The 15,982-nt window shown below is 46.1% G+C and overlaps 1 protein-coding gene across 1 annotated transcript in view; it reads right to left on the bottom strand.

The window, feature by feature from the left end:
• The window catches only part of LOC133342646 (voltage-dependent calcium channel subunit alpha-2/delta-3-like), a 161,579-nt gene that overhangs the window by 124,831 nt on the left and 20,766 nt on the right, over window positions 1-15,982 (bottom strand). The window contains exons 3-8 of the mRNA XM_061551930.1: window positions 13,192-13,308; window positions 6,801-6,860; window positions 5,575-5,737; window positions 3,379-3,510; window positions 2,342-2,402; window positions 1,447-1,597 (exon numbers count right to left, since the gene is read on the bottom strand). Coding sequence (XP_061407914.1) covers window positions 1,447-1,597; window positions 2,342-2,402; window positions 3,379-3,510; window positions 5,575-5,737; window positions 6,801-6,860; window positions 13,192-13,308 — 684 coding nt within the window. The remainder of the gene's footprint in view (window positions 1-1,446; window positions 1,598-2,341; window positions 2,403-3,378; window positions 3,511-5,574; window positions 5,738-6,800; window positions 6,861-13,191; window positions 13,309-15,982) is intronic.

The raw sequence follows: 15,982 nt of genomic DNA, 5'->3' as shown, positions 1-15,982 counted from the left end.
TTCACCTGAGGACGGCTGCTTGCGTTGTGGCCGAAACGTCGTGAGAATTATTTTACTAGTTTAAATTTTTATTATTCTATTATTTCCCTTCTACGTGACTTTACCGAAAAAACCAAGAAGATGAATCCATGCAGTCGCGAAAGCTTTAAATCGAAAAATATGTTGAACTTATTTTGCACTGTCCGTGCGAATCGCAACGAGCCGGGCATCCTTGCGAGCGAATTCGGAGTGAAGCAGGCAGCGCTGGTGAAGCAGGCTTTATGCAAGAGCACTCACTCTGCTGGGTTCAGTGACTTCCCCTAGCGGCCTAGCCTAAGCCCCAATGAAAGCTCTGGGTTCGGCCCTGCTGTAGGAAACACACGAGGGACGTTCTTGCCTAGCAGCAGCAGCAACAGCTGCAGCACTGAAACAAAGCAATCATCCCAATTCCTTAGTGACAATAGGCGACCGTCCTTCAGCGAACCATGCATTGAATGAAACGCCCGAGCAAGGCCCACGAGAGAAAATTAGGTGCTAATGCTCCGCGTTTGTTTAGTTTTTTTTTTGCACGATAGAAACACCGCGATGAGAATTCTAGCGGCAGACGGATGTGGCCTGGAAACCGTGGATTTGCTGAGCAAGTGGGGAGCTTTTTAACCTTTAAATAATGGAAGACAACCTTTTTACATTTTAAAATTCGTAAAGAGGGGTCGATTTCTGGAGCGTGTAATTGTGTATATGTGTGCGCATGCATGAATATATGTCAGTGCGCACTTATAGGGTAATGGTATAGTGTTAGGTTTGTGTTACAGACGGTTATTATTTTGGCAGAACAGCTTGTCTCAACGTTACATAGAACAGTGCTTCACATTGGAATTATAATTTTGACTTCATTTTTCTGGCTATATCACTGTGCTTTGAACTGGTGACCTGTGGTTAATACGGTCAACCCTATAACTGACATGGAGTAGAGAAGCGCATTGACAGAGCTACGTAAATTGCTCAGACAGTATTTTATTTCGAAACGGTATCAACGAATTGAGGCTCAATTATTTTCGTGCGGCCGCTTTTTCCGATGAAAACGCAGCAACGGCCGAGACGGTCGATGACACCGATGGAACGTGCACAACGTCGTGGGGGACACTCACAGCGATTCATATTCTTAGGTTTTTTTCGGTAAAGTCACGTAAGGTAAAAAATTAAAATTAATAAAAGTAAAATAAAAATAAAATAAAAGGTCACGACGTTTCGGAGGCTGATACAGCAATCGTGCTGTGACGGTTCCAGTTGATACAGCTATCGTGCTGTGACGGTTCCACCTGAAGACGGAAGCTTGTGTTGCCTCCGAAACGTCGTGATTTTTATTTTATTTTTTATTAATTATAATTTTTTACCTACGTGACTTTACCGAAAAAACCTAAGAATTTGAATCCTTGCAGTCACGAAAGCTTCAAATCTAGAACTCACAGCGATGACGTTCACAAAGTCGTTGTCCCCGAGTGTGTCCAGGATGGTGCTGATGGTCTGCTTGGCGATGGTGAGGCGCAGACCCTTCATGCTGCCACTCACGTCCACCAGAATGACGATGTCCTTGGGCGACGTCGCCGCCTGAATGTACCTTGCGTGCGGCGAGATCACGAGAGTGGTACAGACCAGAACGACGAGCAGTCTTGGCTTACCGGTGGAGTGTCTAATCAACTAAATGCCTGACTCACTAGCTCACTAATCAACTGAGTTAGTAATATACTGACTGACAGACTAATTGACCGACCCCCTGATTGACTGACCAATTCACTTATTGATAGACTGATTGATCATCCGATTGACCAATTAATTTCCTGGCCCACTGACTTAATGACCAATTATCTTATTTGATAATTGGCATAGGAACTGATTGATCAACTAATTTACTGAGAAACATATTGACTTAGCGACTGAATGATGGATGTAGCAAATGACCCACGGACTGACAATAAACATTTTATCAGCTGACTCATGCCTTTAGTGCATGCCTTTGGGGCAAAGCTGAGTACGGACCATGTAACTCACTTTGGGGGCAAGGGTCGTTGGATCACGTAGATTATGTGAACCTCCAAAACACACTCGGCTGAGTACTGGCCACAAGATAGCAGTACAGAAAGTAGGTTAGAAACCCATCTCTTATGGACCTCTTCTTAGTAATTGTCCCTTTTATATGCATGGTGGGGTTTCTCTGAGTATGTGAGCTTCCCCCTCCACGATCATTCGTGAAATCGGTCAAACATCCAAATTGCAGAAAGTGTTTTGAAACTCAGTGAGCATTTCCCTGGGTAAATAAATGACCTTATTTTTATTACTTTTACAAGTATGTACAGATACTCACCAGCCCCTGTTCCTGCAATCAAATGAAATCACTCCATTTTCATCTGGCGTCCATTTGATACCTGGAGACATGGGCATCTTAGAATCGGCATCTGGTGTAGGTGAATCATATATCACGGGGGTATTTCATTAAGTAAAGAGACAAATGCTGTAAGTTATGCGAGTGCAATTTTAGTCAAATAAGATGTGTTACTGATTGGGAAATCATACCATCACTTTTGTACATCGGTTTAATTCAGATGTTTCCACTAGATGGCAGATGTATCACGTGATTTATGATGGTAGTGCCCTTACACAACTGTACATCAGAAGAGCACTGTGCTGTTATTTGATGAAAATCATCAAGCATGACTGAAGCCGATGGCCTCGCGTAGCTGTCTACAATTAAATACCCTGAACCAAGATGCAGGCTAAGGTAGTTTAGTAGAATTATTAGAGACTGCAGTGCAGTGGGGAAGACTACATGTCATCATTAGATATATATGTATGTATCTAAACATTATTACTGACTGCACTGATTTGGCTGATGTGACAATTGAGGATCCCTTGCATAAAACGTGACTTTACCGAAAGAACCAAGAAGATGAATCCCTGCAGTCACGAAAGCTTTAAATCGAAACGTAAGGATGGACTAAAATTCCACACGGTAAAGGTGAAAAGGTAAAGGTGTAGCCCTGCAAAATCCGTTCATTGCTATTACTGGCGTAAGAGCCTCCACCAGAGGGAGCTCCAGACAGGGCCCTCTCGAGTATATTTGGCCTACTCTTCCACACTGGCCAGACGTCTTAGAAGAGGCGAGAATACCCGCACTTCACAGCACCATACGGCTGGGCGGTCAGAGAGTGCCAGGAGGATTTAAGAAACGTGCCCCTCTTGTTTCAACTGCCGCACCGGTGAACCACGTGACCAGCGTGCGAACCGTTGCACCGTGGCTCAGTCCACAGCCAGGGGGTACAATGGCGTAAAAAGTTCAGCCAGTTGGCAGATGTCTGAAGACGCACGGATGTTGCCCCGTTGCAGCGCCAACGCTCCGCTTACCCGGGTACTGGCGGAAGAATCCTGTGGAGCTGCCGTAGTATTGCCAGGTGAGGGTGGCATCGCGCTCGAAGTTGTCCTCAAACACGGGGTTCAGGGCCTCGGACCAGAATGCACCATTCACGATGTTTGGCTCTGAACACAAGAGGAGAGAGTTGGGGGGCTGCTCACTGCTGGCTTACTGTTTCACTTGTGGTCGCGACTGATGCTTCGCGCACACAGAGGGAATCAGGGCGATTCTTCCACGATTGACGCTGGCTGTGAAGTGAGAGGCAATATAATGAAGGGGTGTGCAGAGAGGCATCAAGCGGAGAAGAAGACACAGATACCCTAATGTAATAATTCGCTCCCCAATTCGATGAATTCTGGGTTGTGACTTGAATTAAGAGTCAATGTTTGTTTTACATATGTTGTCTTTTGTTAGAGCAGCTTTGTTAGCCATACGTGATGAACCGAGCATTATATGCTTAGGTGGCATACATACGTCAGGATAGATAAATACGGTATATGGAAATCATGAATGCAGAAGTATTACATGTAGATTCAAGCAGACAGGAGAATGGACGAGTGTAACTCATGAATAGAGGATGACCAGTGGGTATTGCTTTGATTGCCCAGAAATGACGTACAAAGGCTTTCAAATCAGAGACTTCTTTACAACGAGAGTGACTGGCAGATGAAACAAAATTAGCGCAACTTAAACTTGCTTAAGTCCCCTTTGGTGACTCCCATCTCTCCAGCAGCGAGGGAGTCCAATCTCGTGATTTAAAATGAAATTTGACAAACAATCAGAGAAGCAATGAAGAAGTTTTGCATCCTGCTAGAGACAATGAATAACCAGAAGCTGGCATATTCTATCCGCAGGAACAGTGGTGGTCTCCGATTCAGGGTGTTTAAAAATGATGTACCCAATATCAAAGCAGTATATTACACGATGGCAACATGTTACAATTACACGAAAAGTTGCAAACGGTTTAATGAGTTATCAAGTTTAACTAACCATTTTATAAATGCTCTATGTGCCCTCCACCTGCTGTACGGACAACATCCACTCCTTTACCAAAACGGCATTGAAACGCACGCTGCACCCCAATTACAGATTCAGTCTTGCTGAACTGCAGAACGCAAAACGCCTTGTGTTGCGGGGGTCACCATCTTGCCATATGACTGAGGCTAGGGGCTGTTTGTGCGCTGGGAGAGGCATCGAGCGGTAATCATTTAAAACTCTAAGCCCCGCCCTCTCTATGCCCCGCCCTCTCTATGCCCCGCCCTCTCTATGCCCCGCCCTCTCTATGCCCCGCCCTTTCAAGTGGTAAGAGTTTCGTTCATGGGCGGTTCGTGGTTGCAGAGATATAGCGATTTCAAATCGGGTCCATCACTTTTAAACATCCTATACAAATTTACGATGTTTTTTGCACAAAAAAATACGGTTAAGTAGATCGGGATGAAGTAAAATAAGCAAGGGAGTAGTGCTCATATCCATTGCTGACTGAGCCAATGTTCCACATTCCCTTGGCTGGGTCCATTATGTCCATAGGTTGACCACTGTTCACGTCCTGCAAAGTGGCACTTTATTTATTTGTTAGTCTTTTTCCCACAATGTATTCCAATAGTGTGAATGGCATAATGTTATGAAAAGAGAAATCAATCATGAAAATTTCACAGGGAAATGTGTCTATGTGCCAGATAATGGCTGCACGAGAGATTTTTCACAGGACTTCTGCAAAAAAATGCAAATAGCATTCTGATCCTAAAATTAATTACAGGTGTCTCTTGGCATTTTAACCAAGGTTCTCAGCGCTTCCAGTTGAGCGATCTGACGTCTGGACCACTCGGGCATGTTGGTACTTCCATATTTGCCCAGAATTAATGGTAGTCTCTCTCAACCCTCCAACCAGGATTTTAACTCACCAGCCTAGGTCCCACTATGAATATTGGGTGAGAGCAGTGGAGAGGTGGTGAGCAAAACCGTGCCATGAACCCAGAAAGCCAAATTAAATTCCTGGCCACGACCAACATCTGAAATCATCCAGGGTGCCCCTTGCTCTTTACCAATCCTCACTGAGCAGTATGCTGAAGTATGGTCTCAAACAACCTCCAGTATTTTGAGATATTCTTCTTCCTGTGACAATCTGTGTTTCCTGGTTTCTGGTACCTCCGGGGTTAGTGTGAGCTACTTAGAGTTCCCCTGGCTGTCACCTTTGTTGTACACGTTGGTCGGCACTTGCACGTTGCTGAGCGATGTGTTGACGGCCAGGTTGTTGAAGTGCGCGTTGGGCTCCAGGATGAACTCCCTCGCCAGCTCAATGTAGTTCCCCTCCTCATCCACGTCGTTGATGAACACCGCGTTGTAGTAGTCGTACTGCGAAACCAGGCCCAAGAGCGAAATGCGTTCACCCAGTGAGTGCAATTATCAAGTGGCCAGGCGGTGCAGCTGGCCCATGAGCTGGTGATGCTCGGGTGCTAGATTCCGAAGAGTTGGCAAGGGGTTAGTGAGCGCTGGCGATTGGCTGAGGGCCCTGGCACCACCGGATTTAGGCGGAGAGGCAACGTGAGGCATTTGCCGAGGGTGCTGGCAGATTGTTGGGACTCGGGAGGGGCACAAATGTCAAAGTCCTGTAAACTTAAACTATAAACTATTTTTTTATTTTTTCAGGTAAGGCCCACTGAGCTATATAGTTCTTTTTCAGAAGCGACTTGGCCAAAAAATTATCGCTTAACGAAGTAGTTTATCACGTGTGAATTTATAGTAGCAACCAAATATCCTAAACGCGTGTTGATTCTAAATGTGGAGGGACAAACCGGAGGACCAAGAGAAAAATCAATGTGACCACCGGGGAAAACGTGTAAACTCCAAATATACAGCAGGCGTCAGGGTCGGGATCGAACCCACGGCTTCCTGCATAGCGGGCGAGGGAGTTAATATCTCCGAGCCACCGCAGCACGGTGGGGAGTGCACACGTGAACTGTTCAAGTGGAGCCAAGATGCCTTGGCCATACATCAACGCGCATGGGCACGTGAAGACGCGAGTTGAGACGGGACAGTGATAGAACACCGGGGGCCTGATGTATGCGTAGCACCGGGGCCCAGGCCAACCACGCCACACTGCTGCGCTCAGCATGAGGAAATGAAGGAAAGACATCGTACACAGCTGAGAATTGGCATTAGTTAACGGTGGCCGGCAAGGACAGATAAGAGCGCCGCTCTGCGGCATCCATATAAATGACGGCCACGCTTTCAATAATTACGCATCCATCTTATGGCATATGCAGACGTTATTTACGTAGGTCCGACGTCGCCATGTGGCTGACAGCGAAACGCAATGGAGAAACGTGAAGCGCCAACCTTTACCGTGCCCACGCTCGCCCGGGACAAATGTCCTGTGCCGTTTGCTCACAGCGTTTCGGTCTGATTTCGGACTCACCTGCATTTCTGAGTTGAACTCATGCTTGAGGTCTGCCTCCTCAGCTGCCTCCACCAGTCTCTGTATTAAAAAAAAAATAAACAATATTATTCTGCTGCTGCTGCTGCTGCACATTGACAAGCGCCACCAATGCTGAAGGTGCGCGGGCTCATTTACTCTGCAGCGTGCATTTGTCAGTGGCGTAAAGTCCAACTCCTCTACACCGGCTGTGTAGAGGCGCTGCAGCCAAGGGAATAGGACACTGGGTGACTTCCTATAACGCGCGAAGGAAATGGATTTGGATCTCCGCGTACTTTTGTAGTGTAATAGCGCCGGCTGGTGGACAGCAGCGGCAACTGTGGTGGACAGACAGTACACACGCCGGTGAGGGTGTAAGCACGGTGTGTGGGCAGAGCGGAGGAACTAGGGCAAGGGTCACGGAGGACCCCGTCTGGAGGCCCCTGGAACCTGCTAGTGGGTTCGAGAAGGGAGGTGCGGTCAGGGCGGCGCCAGGCCACGCTGGGAGCATAAAAGGAGCCAAAGCGGGGAGCTCGAGGCTGCCGGTTCTGGGAGTGGACTCGTCTCGTCGTCGCTGTCGTCTCGTCGCCGTCGTCGCTAAACTTCTCCGCTATATATTGCGCTACATAGGATAGTAGTTGGCTATCTCAGTCAGCGCCGCAGTGTTAGACGGGATAGTGTTGTGTACAGGCCGCTGGGCCCTCCACTCCTTTACCAACCCGCAAGGCGCAGCGTGGGCCAAGAGCATTCGACCACCTCCACCCCGCCCCCACCTCTTCCGATGGCATTGCCATTGACGCGACACGAAATGGAATTGTTGACCAGAGGATTGACTGCAACACGTTGTCACCATCCACGTTTCTGCTGCCCCACGTCTCGTCTCTTTTGGTTGTTTTGAGTCTGGCAAGTACTTCCCTCCTAGGTGACGGCTACAAGGCATTGAGGGAGCAAGCCTGCCACAGAGGTGGGCAAGGGCACAGGTCATTACTAGAATTATAACGAGGCCAGTGTTAGTCTGTGTGCGTGCGTGTGTGCGTGTGTGTGTTGGAGGTGAGGTGTTTGTAAATTGACACGGTGTGCATGCACGATGCTTTATCGTGGTGTCGGGAGCAGTGGTGCAGCGGTTATCACAGCTTCGCTATAAAACCAGTGAACCAAGTTCTATTCCCGCTGGCTATTATCTGAACCAGACCTGGGCCTCCCCTAGGTCGACTCAGACTCAATGAGTACCTAGTGTGGTGTGTAAACATTCCCACTGGGGAGACAACGGCGCTCGGGCGTGGTGCTGGTCACCGCTGACTCGGTAAACCGTGCCGGCCTTCATAGTTGCTTACTAAGAGCGCTTAGTCCAACAGTCTGTTCAGTCTGCGAAAAGGGGATCTTTATCTTTGTTGGAGGTGAGGTGCTTGTAAATTGACACGGTGTGCATACAAGATGCGTTATCGTGGTGTTTGTGTTTCTGTGTGCGAGCGTTACAGAAACATTGCATGTGAGGTGCATATAAATGTGCCAAATAATCACGATATAGAAACATCTTGACTTAAAGCTTTCGTAACTGCAGGAATTCATATTCTTTGGCTCTTTCGGTAAAGCCACGTAGATTGATCAAATAATAAAAATATTTTTATTATAATTTTTTATCTATGTGGCTTTACCGAAAGACTCAAAGAATATGATATAGAAAAAGTAATATTCACATGCTCCGCACATTTTGTGGCGTAAAAAATTGAGTGAGAAAAGCAAATTCATTATTGTAAGAAGCTCTAGCTGGATTGTTTAATAAGGAAGAATATATATATAGATTGCACTCAGTGATTAATGGCAATGCTCGCTTAATATAAAAAAAAACATCTTCAGAAATTATGTTTTCTGCATCGGTCTCGGACAGCGTTAAATGTTCCAACTATACGTTATTGATTTAAACAACAGAAAATGAAATGTGCAAATTCATATACGAGCCAGAAATAAAACTTATTTTATTAATTGTTTAAGCTTGTTCTTTCATGAAATAATCAACGGTGTGTGCAATTGAATTACTGTGATGTGTTGACACTGCACCAAAATACAAATGAAATGCATGTGTTTGTCACGATTTATGAGCAGTCTGCGCAACTCCTAAAACACTTTAAAAGGAGTGTCTGTGTCAGGGCAAAAACAAATCCATCACGCATCCTATCCTTCATAAATAATAATTAGTTTTTTTAAAGAGCTCCCATTACGCCTGAGCGTCTCAGAGTGTTTTACAAGCAATATGTCAAGGAGCATAAACAATCAAGCGAACTCCGGTCATCCTCGCAGCGGCTTTTGGCTAGACATTGAACAAAGACGGTCACTGCATCGCGCGATTTCAGTTGAGCTTCTGCGGCCGTCTGGAAAGCCCTTCCTTCCGACATTAGGTAGCCACTGGAGCTATGCACTTTTAAATCTCGATTGAAAATTCATTTATTGAGAACAGCTGTTTGTGTTCAGTTTGTTGTCCTTCCCCGACACCTCCGTGTAGCACGGTTGACTACGCTCGGTGCGACACACATACGTGTGACCGCATCACATCTCAAATATTGGAAACGGCACCGCCAATAATAGCTGATCTTGTGTGGCAAAATGTGGCCAAGCACCTGGCGTGCAGGCGTAAGTTAGTTTGCCAGTAGGGGGCGATAATTGCAACGTGTAATTCTAATTGTAGCAACGTGCAGGTCATTTTTTTCTATTTTGGCAATTGGGCTACGGTGCCGGCACACAAATGGCCCACTCATTGCAAATGACGTGAGGCAATCGTTAACGTCCACTGTGACGCAGACGGCACGTGTTTTTGTTAAGGTTGCGACACCTGTAGTAATAACCAGCGCGGCCTGACGGATGCGAACCGTGAACCGCATAGAAGTACAACACGACAATAGTGACCGTATTTTTTGCCGCGCTGTCCTCTACTGACAAAATAGTCCCACAGCACAACAGCCTTCGACGGCCGTTAAATGCGTGATGGTCACCTATCAAAACATGATCGACTATCAATGTTGATTAGCTTTCGAGATCTGGCGATATCCGGCGCATTCAGAGAGAAGTGGTTTTCGGCATTACATCCCTTTTAAACAGAGTGTGTAAATGGATATTTCCTGACTAATCACGAGAAAAACATGTTTTTGTAACAAACGTAGCAGTGTTCGGGAAAGCATGGCTTATAGAAACCAAACTGTCCCCGGTTTTTGATGTCACGACCACATTTAAAGACGGAATTTATGTTTTGGTGTGTGGCTGTCACTCTGGTGGCTGTTGAGATGAAATTGTATTGCACAGGTTACACTGGTTCAAGGTATCTCTTTTTAGAGGGAGACTGAGAGCCAGAAATGCAGACACGTTTCACTGACGGTTCATTGTGATTGTTGCCAAGATTAATTATACTGTCATGCGTTCTCTGCAATGAGGTTAACCTTAGCTGTGACAGACAGAACCGGTGAATTCAACGATGGCCCATATATACATATGGCAAAGACAATTCTCGAAACATCCATGAATCTTTTATGTCAACTAGGGCGGAGCTGTTGACTGTAATGTTGCATCGATACACTGTGAATGCAAATGTGCCCGTACGAATTTGCATGTTACCAGGTAAAGATGTATGGCTCGTTTTCCACAAGCGACTTGGCCACAAATGATAGCTCAACGGGGTTGCTTATCACGTGCAAATTTATAGCAGCCAATTACTCCGCATCATCGTCACCAGCCATGGTCAATCCACTGCTGGATGAAGGCCTCCCCTAAGCCGTCCCTATCCCTTATGCCCCTGCCTGCGATGCAACAAGCCACTGAGTACCTGCGAAACAAGCTGATTTTGATGCTCCATCTCCCCAGTAGCCGTCCCTCTCGGGCACTCACATATCTACGCTGTATTCTCCATGGACATTCTTCGTCATAAATTTATGAGATTCCGGTCAAAAAAAGTTCACAAAGTTACACTATTAAAATATGGCATCAGCTATTGAATTGATATTGACCTTATATCATTCGTACCCCCTCCCTGAGTCTGTATGCATGGAGTCAAATGATTCAGCAGGGCCAATTACACAAGCAGGCCCTGTCCAATTCCAATGTAATCTCGGTAGGTCACCCACCGAACCTCCCACTGCGTTACAACAGCCTATGCATGGAACAGCGCTCACTTTGAGAGGAACCCGCTTTTTTAAGTCATCGAGGATGTCAAAGCGAATATGACGAAGCGACGGAGAGGCTACTTAGCGCAAGACTTCCAGCGCTGCTCGCAGAAGCCGCAAGATCGATGGCAGAGATAAATGAGTTGTAAAATTGACCGCCAATAACATCTGGTAACATGGCAGCATTTGTTTAACGGGCCTGACTCGACAGCGTCGATGACACCCAGAAGGTCAAAAACCGGTGCAGAGTTTGTGTGCTTAAACAAATGCTTATTGACAATTTAGGACTGGAAAGCCAATAGGCCGATTGACTGAAAAGTATGCCTATTGATACGTGAAGGCAGAGGAGGAATCTTTACTTATACTGCCATTGGAGCGACACTCTTGGTTATCCAGAACAGAGCATACAACATCCAACAATGCAATGCGCGATCCACAAATACAAAGGAGACATTGCAGTGATACATTCCGCTGCGCCTGACGTGGTTGTCTGGCTTGACCACCTGAATGTGCAATTGTAGAGTTGTTGCTCTGCGTCTCACATCAGCAGCCATACGGAGGAATAAGAAGAAGGAGGAGAAGGACTATCATCAAAAACTCGGAGCTCAACTGTAACGGATATTAAACACATTCCTGCGGAGGGAGCTGGTAGGAACGTTGGGTTGCTCGGTCAATGGCCAGGGTCAACGGCGGCGTGGTGTATTCTGCAAATATGGTCGACTGTGAGGGCGGGCACAAGCCGGCGTGAGTAGGTTAAACGTTGAGTTTTATATGGGCACCACGGGGTGACCAGCCCCTCCCCACCCAGCCCCACCCCTCCCAGCCCCACCCTCCCCACCCAGCCCCTCCCCACCCTCCCCTCTCCACCCAGTCCGACGCCTCCCATTTTTGGATTCACGACGGACGGACGGACACAATAATCCCGTGGAATGGTGGAACCAGGTGGTTCCTACCAGTACAACGTTGCCCTATCTGATCAGCAATGCTTTGGGCAATGACTCTTATTCATAGCAGATGAAGAATCCCAGACGAAGCAGGACCATCGCCCAACATGTTGATTGCAATGTGCACTGTTTGCTATTATGGCAGTGTTGTGGATGGATGTGTCGAGTACTTTGTTGTCTTGCGCTTACGCATGCCTGCCAGCACAGTATCACGGAGAAACATCTTCATGGTTCTTTCGGTAAAGTCACGTAGAATGGAAATAATAAAATAATAAAAATTTAAACATAATAAAGTAATTCTCACGACGTTTCGGCCACAACGCAAGCAGCCGTCCTCAGGTGAAGAAACAGGTCTTAGAGTCGCGGCATCTCTTCAGAAAGGTGAGAGACTCGATTAGCTCGATCGATTTAAATCGAAATTGAATCGCCACTACGGGGTGGGATTCCACAAAACTTTAAGATCTTTCAACAAACTCCGGGATAAGAAGGCTCAGCTAATCGAGTCTCTCGCCTTTCTGAAGAGATGCCGCGACTCTAAGACCTGTTTCTTCACCTGAGAACGGCTGCTTGCGTTGTGGCCGAAAAGTCGTGAGAATTATTTTATTATGTTTTATTTTTATTATTTATTATTTCCATTCTACGTGACTTTACCGAAAGAACCAAGAAGATGAATCCCTAGATTTGAAGCTTTCGTGACTGCAAGGATTCATATTCTTAGGTTTTTTCGGTAAAGTCACGTAGGTAAAACATCAAAATTAATAAAAATAAAATAAAATAAAGATCACGACGTTTCGGAGGCAACACAAGTCTCCGTCATCAGGTGGGACAGTCACAGCCAAATTAGCTGCATCAAGTGAGGCAATGATTCAAGATGTAATCCCTTAAAAGCGAGTTGGGGGGGAGGAGAGGGGGGGGCTCATCAGAATGTACGTTCCATTCATTGGCTACCACATTCTGATGAGCTCCCCCCCCCCTCTCCTCCCCCCCCAACTCGCTTTTAAGGGATTACATCTTGAATCATTGCCTCACTTGATGCAGCTAATCTGGCTGTGACGGTCCCACCTGATGACGTGTGTTGCCTCCGAAACGTCGTGATCTTTATTTTATTTTATTTTTATTAATTTTGATGTTTTACCTACGTGACTTTACCGAAAAAACCTAAGAAGATGAATCCCCGCAGTCACGAAAGCTTTAAATCGAAACGGAGAAACATGTTCGTTTCTGGACGTGATGCAGTGGGGGTGCGCAGTTTGCGTGCGCTGCACATTGGGTTGAGGAGGGTGAATGCCACAGGGTCACGACCTTCACTGCCTCCGTCTTCCTGCTCAGCATGTCCTCCATGAGCCGCGCCAGCTTGCGCACCATCTTCAGCCCGTGCATCTCCTCGATGTAGACCCTCTTCTCGTAGTCCTTGTATTTCTGTCGAGAGATGGAGAGCGCCAACAGCAGCAGCAGCAGCAACAACAACAACAACAACGGGTTAACACGTAGCAGGCTTTCGCGACCAATATTATTCATAATAAAGGTTTTTTTGTGGATTAGAGCGCTTAAGTATAAATGTGTCGTAACCCTCCACCATCCGACACAGCCTATTCTGGAAAATAACCCGATGATGCTGGATGTAATTACCAGCGAAACGTCGTACTACTCAAATTGTAAATGGTATGGATTTACTCTCCAATACACCGGTGGACTGGATATAACTATTTGGCGTTTTGTTTACGTGACAAATCCCTTATTAATTGGCTGTGTCGGGTGGTGGAGGGTTTCTACACATTCATACTTACGCGATCTAACTCAAAAACCTTTAATATGAACAACAACCGCCATTCGCCACAAAGCGGCAGTGACGTCACCACGGCCACGTGCACGATGTGCCAGGCCACGTGCACTCAGTGTGGAGAGCCAGGCTCCTCGGTCAGCCGAAGGAGCCGACGGCAGCGAGTCAACGTGAAGCAGCAACGTAGGATGGGTTTTGCACGCTGCCTGTGCTGATATTAATCACGACTGCAACAAGAACAGCAGCAGCAGCAGCAGAAAGCAGCGTCTTACGTTTGTAATGCGCTCAGAGCGTAACGGACGTCTCAAAGCGCAGGAGCAGATGATGATGATGATGAAGAAGAACGGGATAGGGAGGCAACGGGGAGCGACTGAGCAAAGGGAATTAGAGAAAATTGGGCAATTGTGGGAATCCAAAGGTGAGTTCAAAGAGGAAGGTTTTGAGGAGACAATTGAAAACAGAGAGAGAGGGGGAGGGGGCACACAGAGACTTGGAGGCAAGGTTGGTGGATCACAGCAAGATGGAGCAGTCATGGATGTGAGATACACAACCGCAGGGAGACAAAGTGCCACCTGTAAGAAGCAGTATAGAAAGTAGATTTTAATGCATCTGTATTCTTCACAGCTTTCCGTCCAAACACTTTGAACTTTGACAGTTCAACTAGTAGCTTTCTCCCGCTGAATATTGGGATTTATCCAGTCGCTGTAAATGTATTTTCTCGTGTACAATTACTCAGGGAGATTGTGAAACAGCGTGAGCAGGTACCTCCTGAGCAGGATGGTGTTGGTGTATCACATGCATTAAATAAAGTTTCCCAAACCCCATGGGCTGTGTGGTGGCTATTTGAGTGCTAACCCCTTGTGTCTATGGGTTTTCTCTGGGAGCTCCAGCTTAATTTAATTCCACACACAATTTAATTCCACAGATAAAACACCCCGTCACATTTAAGTGGATGCAACACAATGGTATGACCGTCTTTAAAAACGAGCGTAAAACACATTATTAGTGATATTTCGTGTTATAGAGGAATGCAGCCACCGCTAACATCAGTGGCGAGCGATACAATCAGAACTGGTCCTACCATCGCCTCACGCTCTTCCCTCCCCCCCTTCTTCACCAAGCCGAAGTGACCAGCATGGTGAAGTATGTAAAAATAACATACCTATGCCCGACATGGCATGAGCAAATCTTCAAATATCGGTGGATAAAAAAAACGGCTTAGAATGTCTAACTTCACATTTTTTTAAACCTTTGTTATGCAATTTCAAGGGAGACTCTTAGCATAGACATCAGTGTCGGATTAAGCTAGTGCGGGGCCTGTAGCATATTGTTATAAAGGGGCCCTAAATAAACAAACACACGTAAATATAAAAACACACATTTTTTACTTGCATAGTAAATTGTATTTTTTCACTTGCTATACAGCCAGATAATACAACAAATCGCTAACCTTAAACATCCAGTCGTTAATAAAAGTTGAAGGCAGTATAGTACTTTAGTAATAGAGCAAGTGCAGAATCACTGCACCGGAATTGATAGCTTGAAATCATTAAGCGCGGGGCCCTTGAAAGCGCGGGGCCCGTAGCTACATCCGTCACTGATAGACATAATGAGTTCATAATCAAGGTTCTCAGAAGTAAAGTTATGGAAACATGGCAAAGTGCCTCGCATCGCTGCTGACCGCTCTCGGTGGTGTTCGCTCACCTGGCGGCCGCCAGCAGGTCGGGCTGCTCGTGTGCAGGTGCGAAGCGAGGCTGATATCGATCTTTTTAAATCCTTTATATTAAGTTCGCTTGCTTGCGTGCTTGCTTGCTTAGGACCGTGCAAATCTTTCGCTCGTTTTTTAACCCACTTCCCGTGATCCAATCGAGCTGACATTTTGCACACAGACTCGTTGTGCGAGACAATTAATGTTCGTGAAATTTTTTTCTCCAAAATTATACATTGTTTAGGGAAAACAAATTAAATATTTAATTACCAATTGCTTAATACTGGCAGACAATCATCTGACCCATAGGTGGCAGCCATCTCAAGCCAGAGGACGAGAGGACTCTAGCCGCCACGCATATAAAGGATTTATAGTGAAAAACTTTGTTTTTACGGGTTTACTTGTTCGATTTAAAGCTTTCGTGACTGCAGGGATTCATCTTCTTGGTTCTTTCGGTAAAGTCACGTAGAATGGAATTAATAAAATAATAAAAATAAAACATAATAAAATAATTCTCACGACGTTTCGGCCACAACGCAAGCAGCCGACCTCAGGTGAAGAACAGGTCTGTCGAGAAGACCTCAGGTGAAGAACAGGTCTGTCGA

This window comes from Lethenteron reissneri, chromosome 15, assembly GCF_015708825.2.
Source record: "Lethenteron reissneri isolate LAM-NWPU_2019-01 chromosome 15, ASM1570882v1, whole genome shotgun sequence".
Classification (NCBI taxonomy): domain Eukaryota; kingdom Metazoa; phylum Chordata; class Hyperoartia; order Petromyzontiformes; family Petromyzontidae; genus Lethenteron; species Lethenteron reissneri.
Note: the sequence above shows the minus strand (reverse complement) of the source record. Positions and strands in the feature narration are given on the sequence as shown.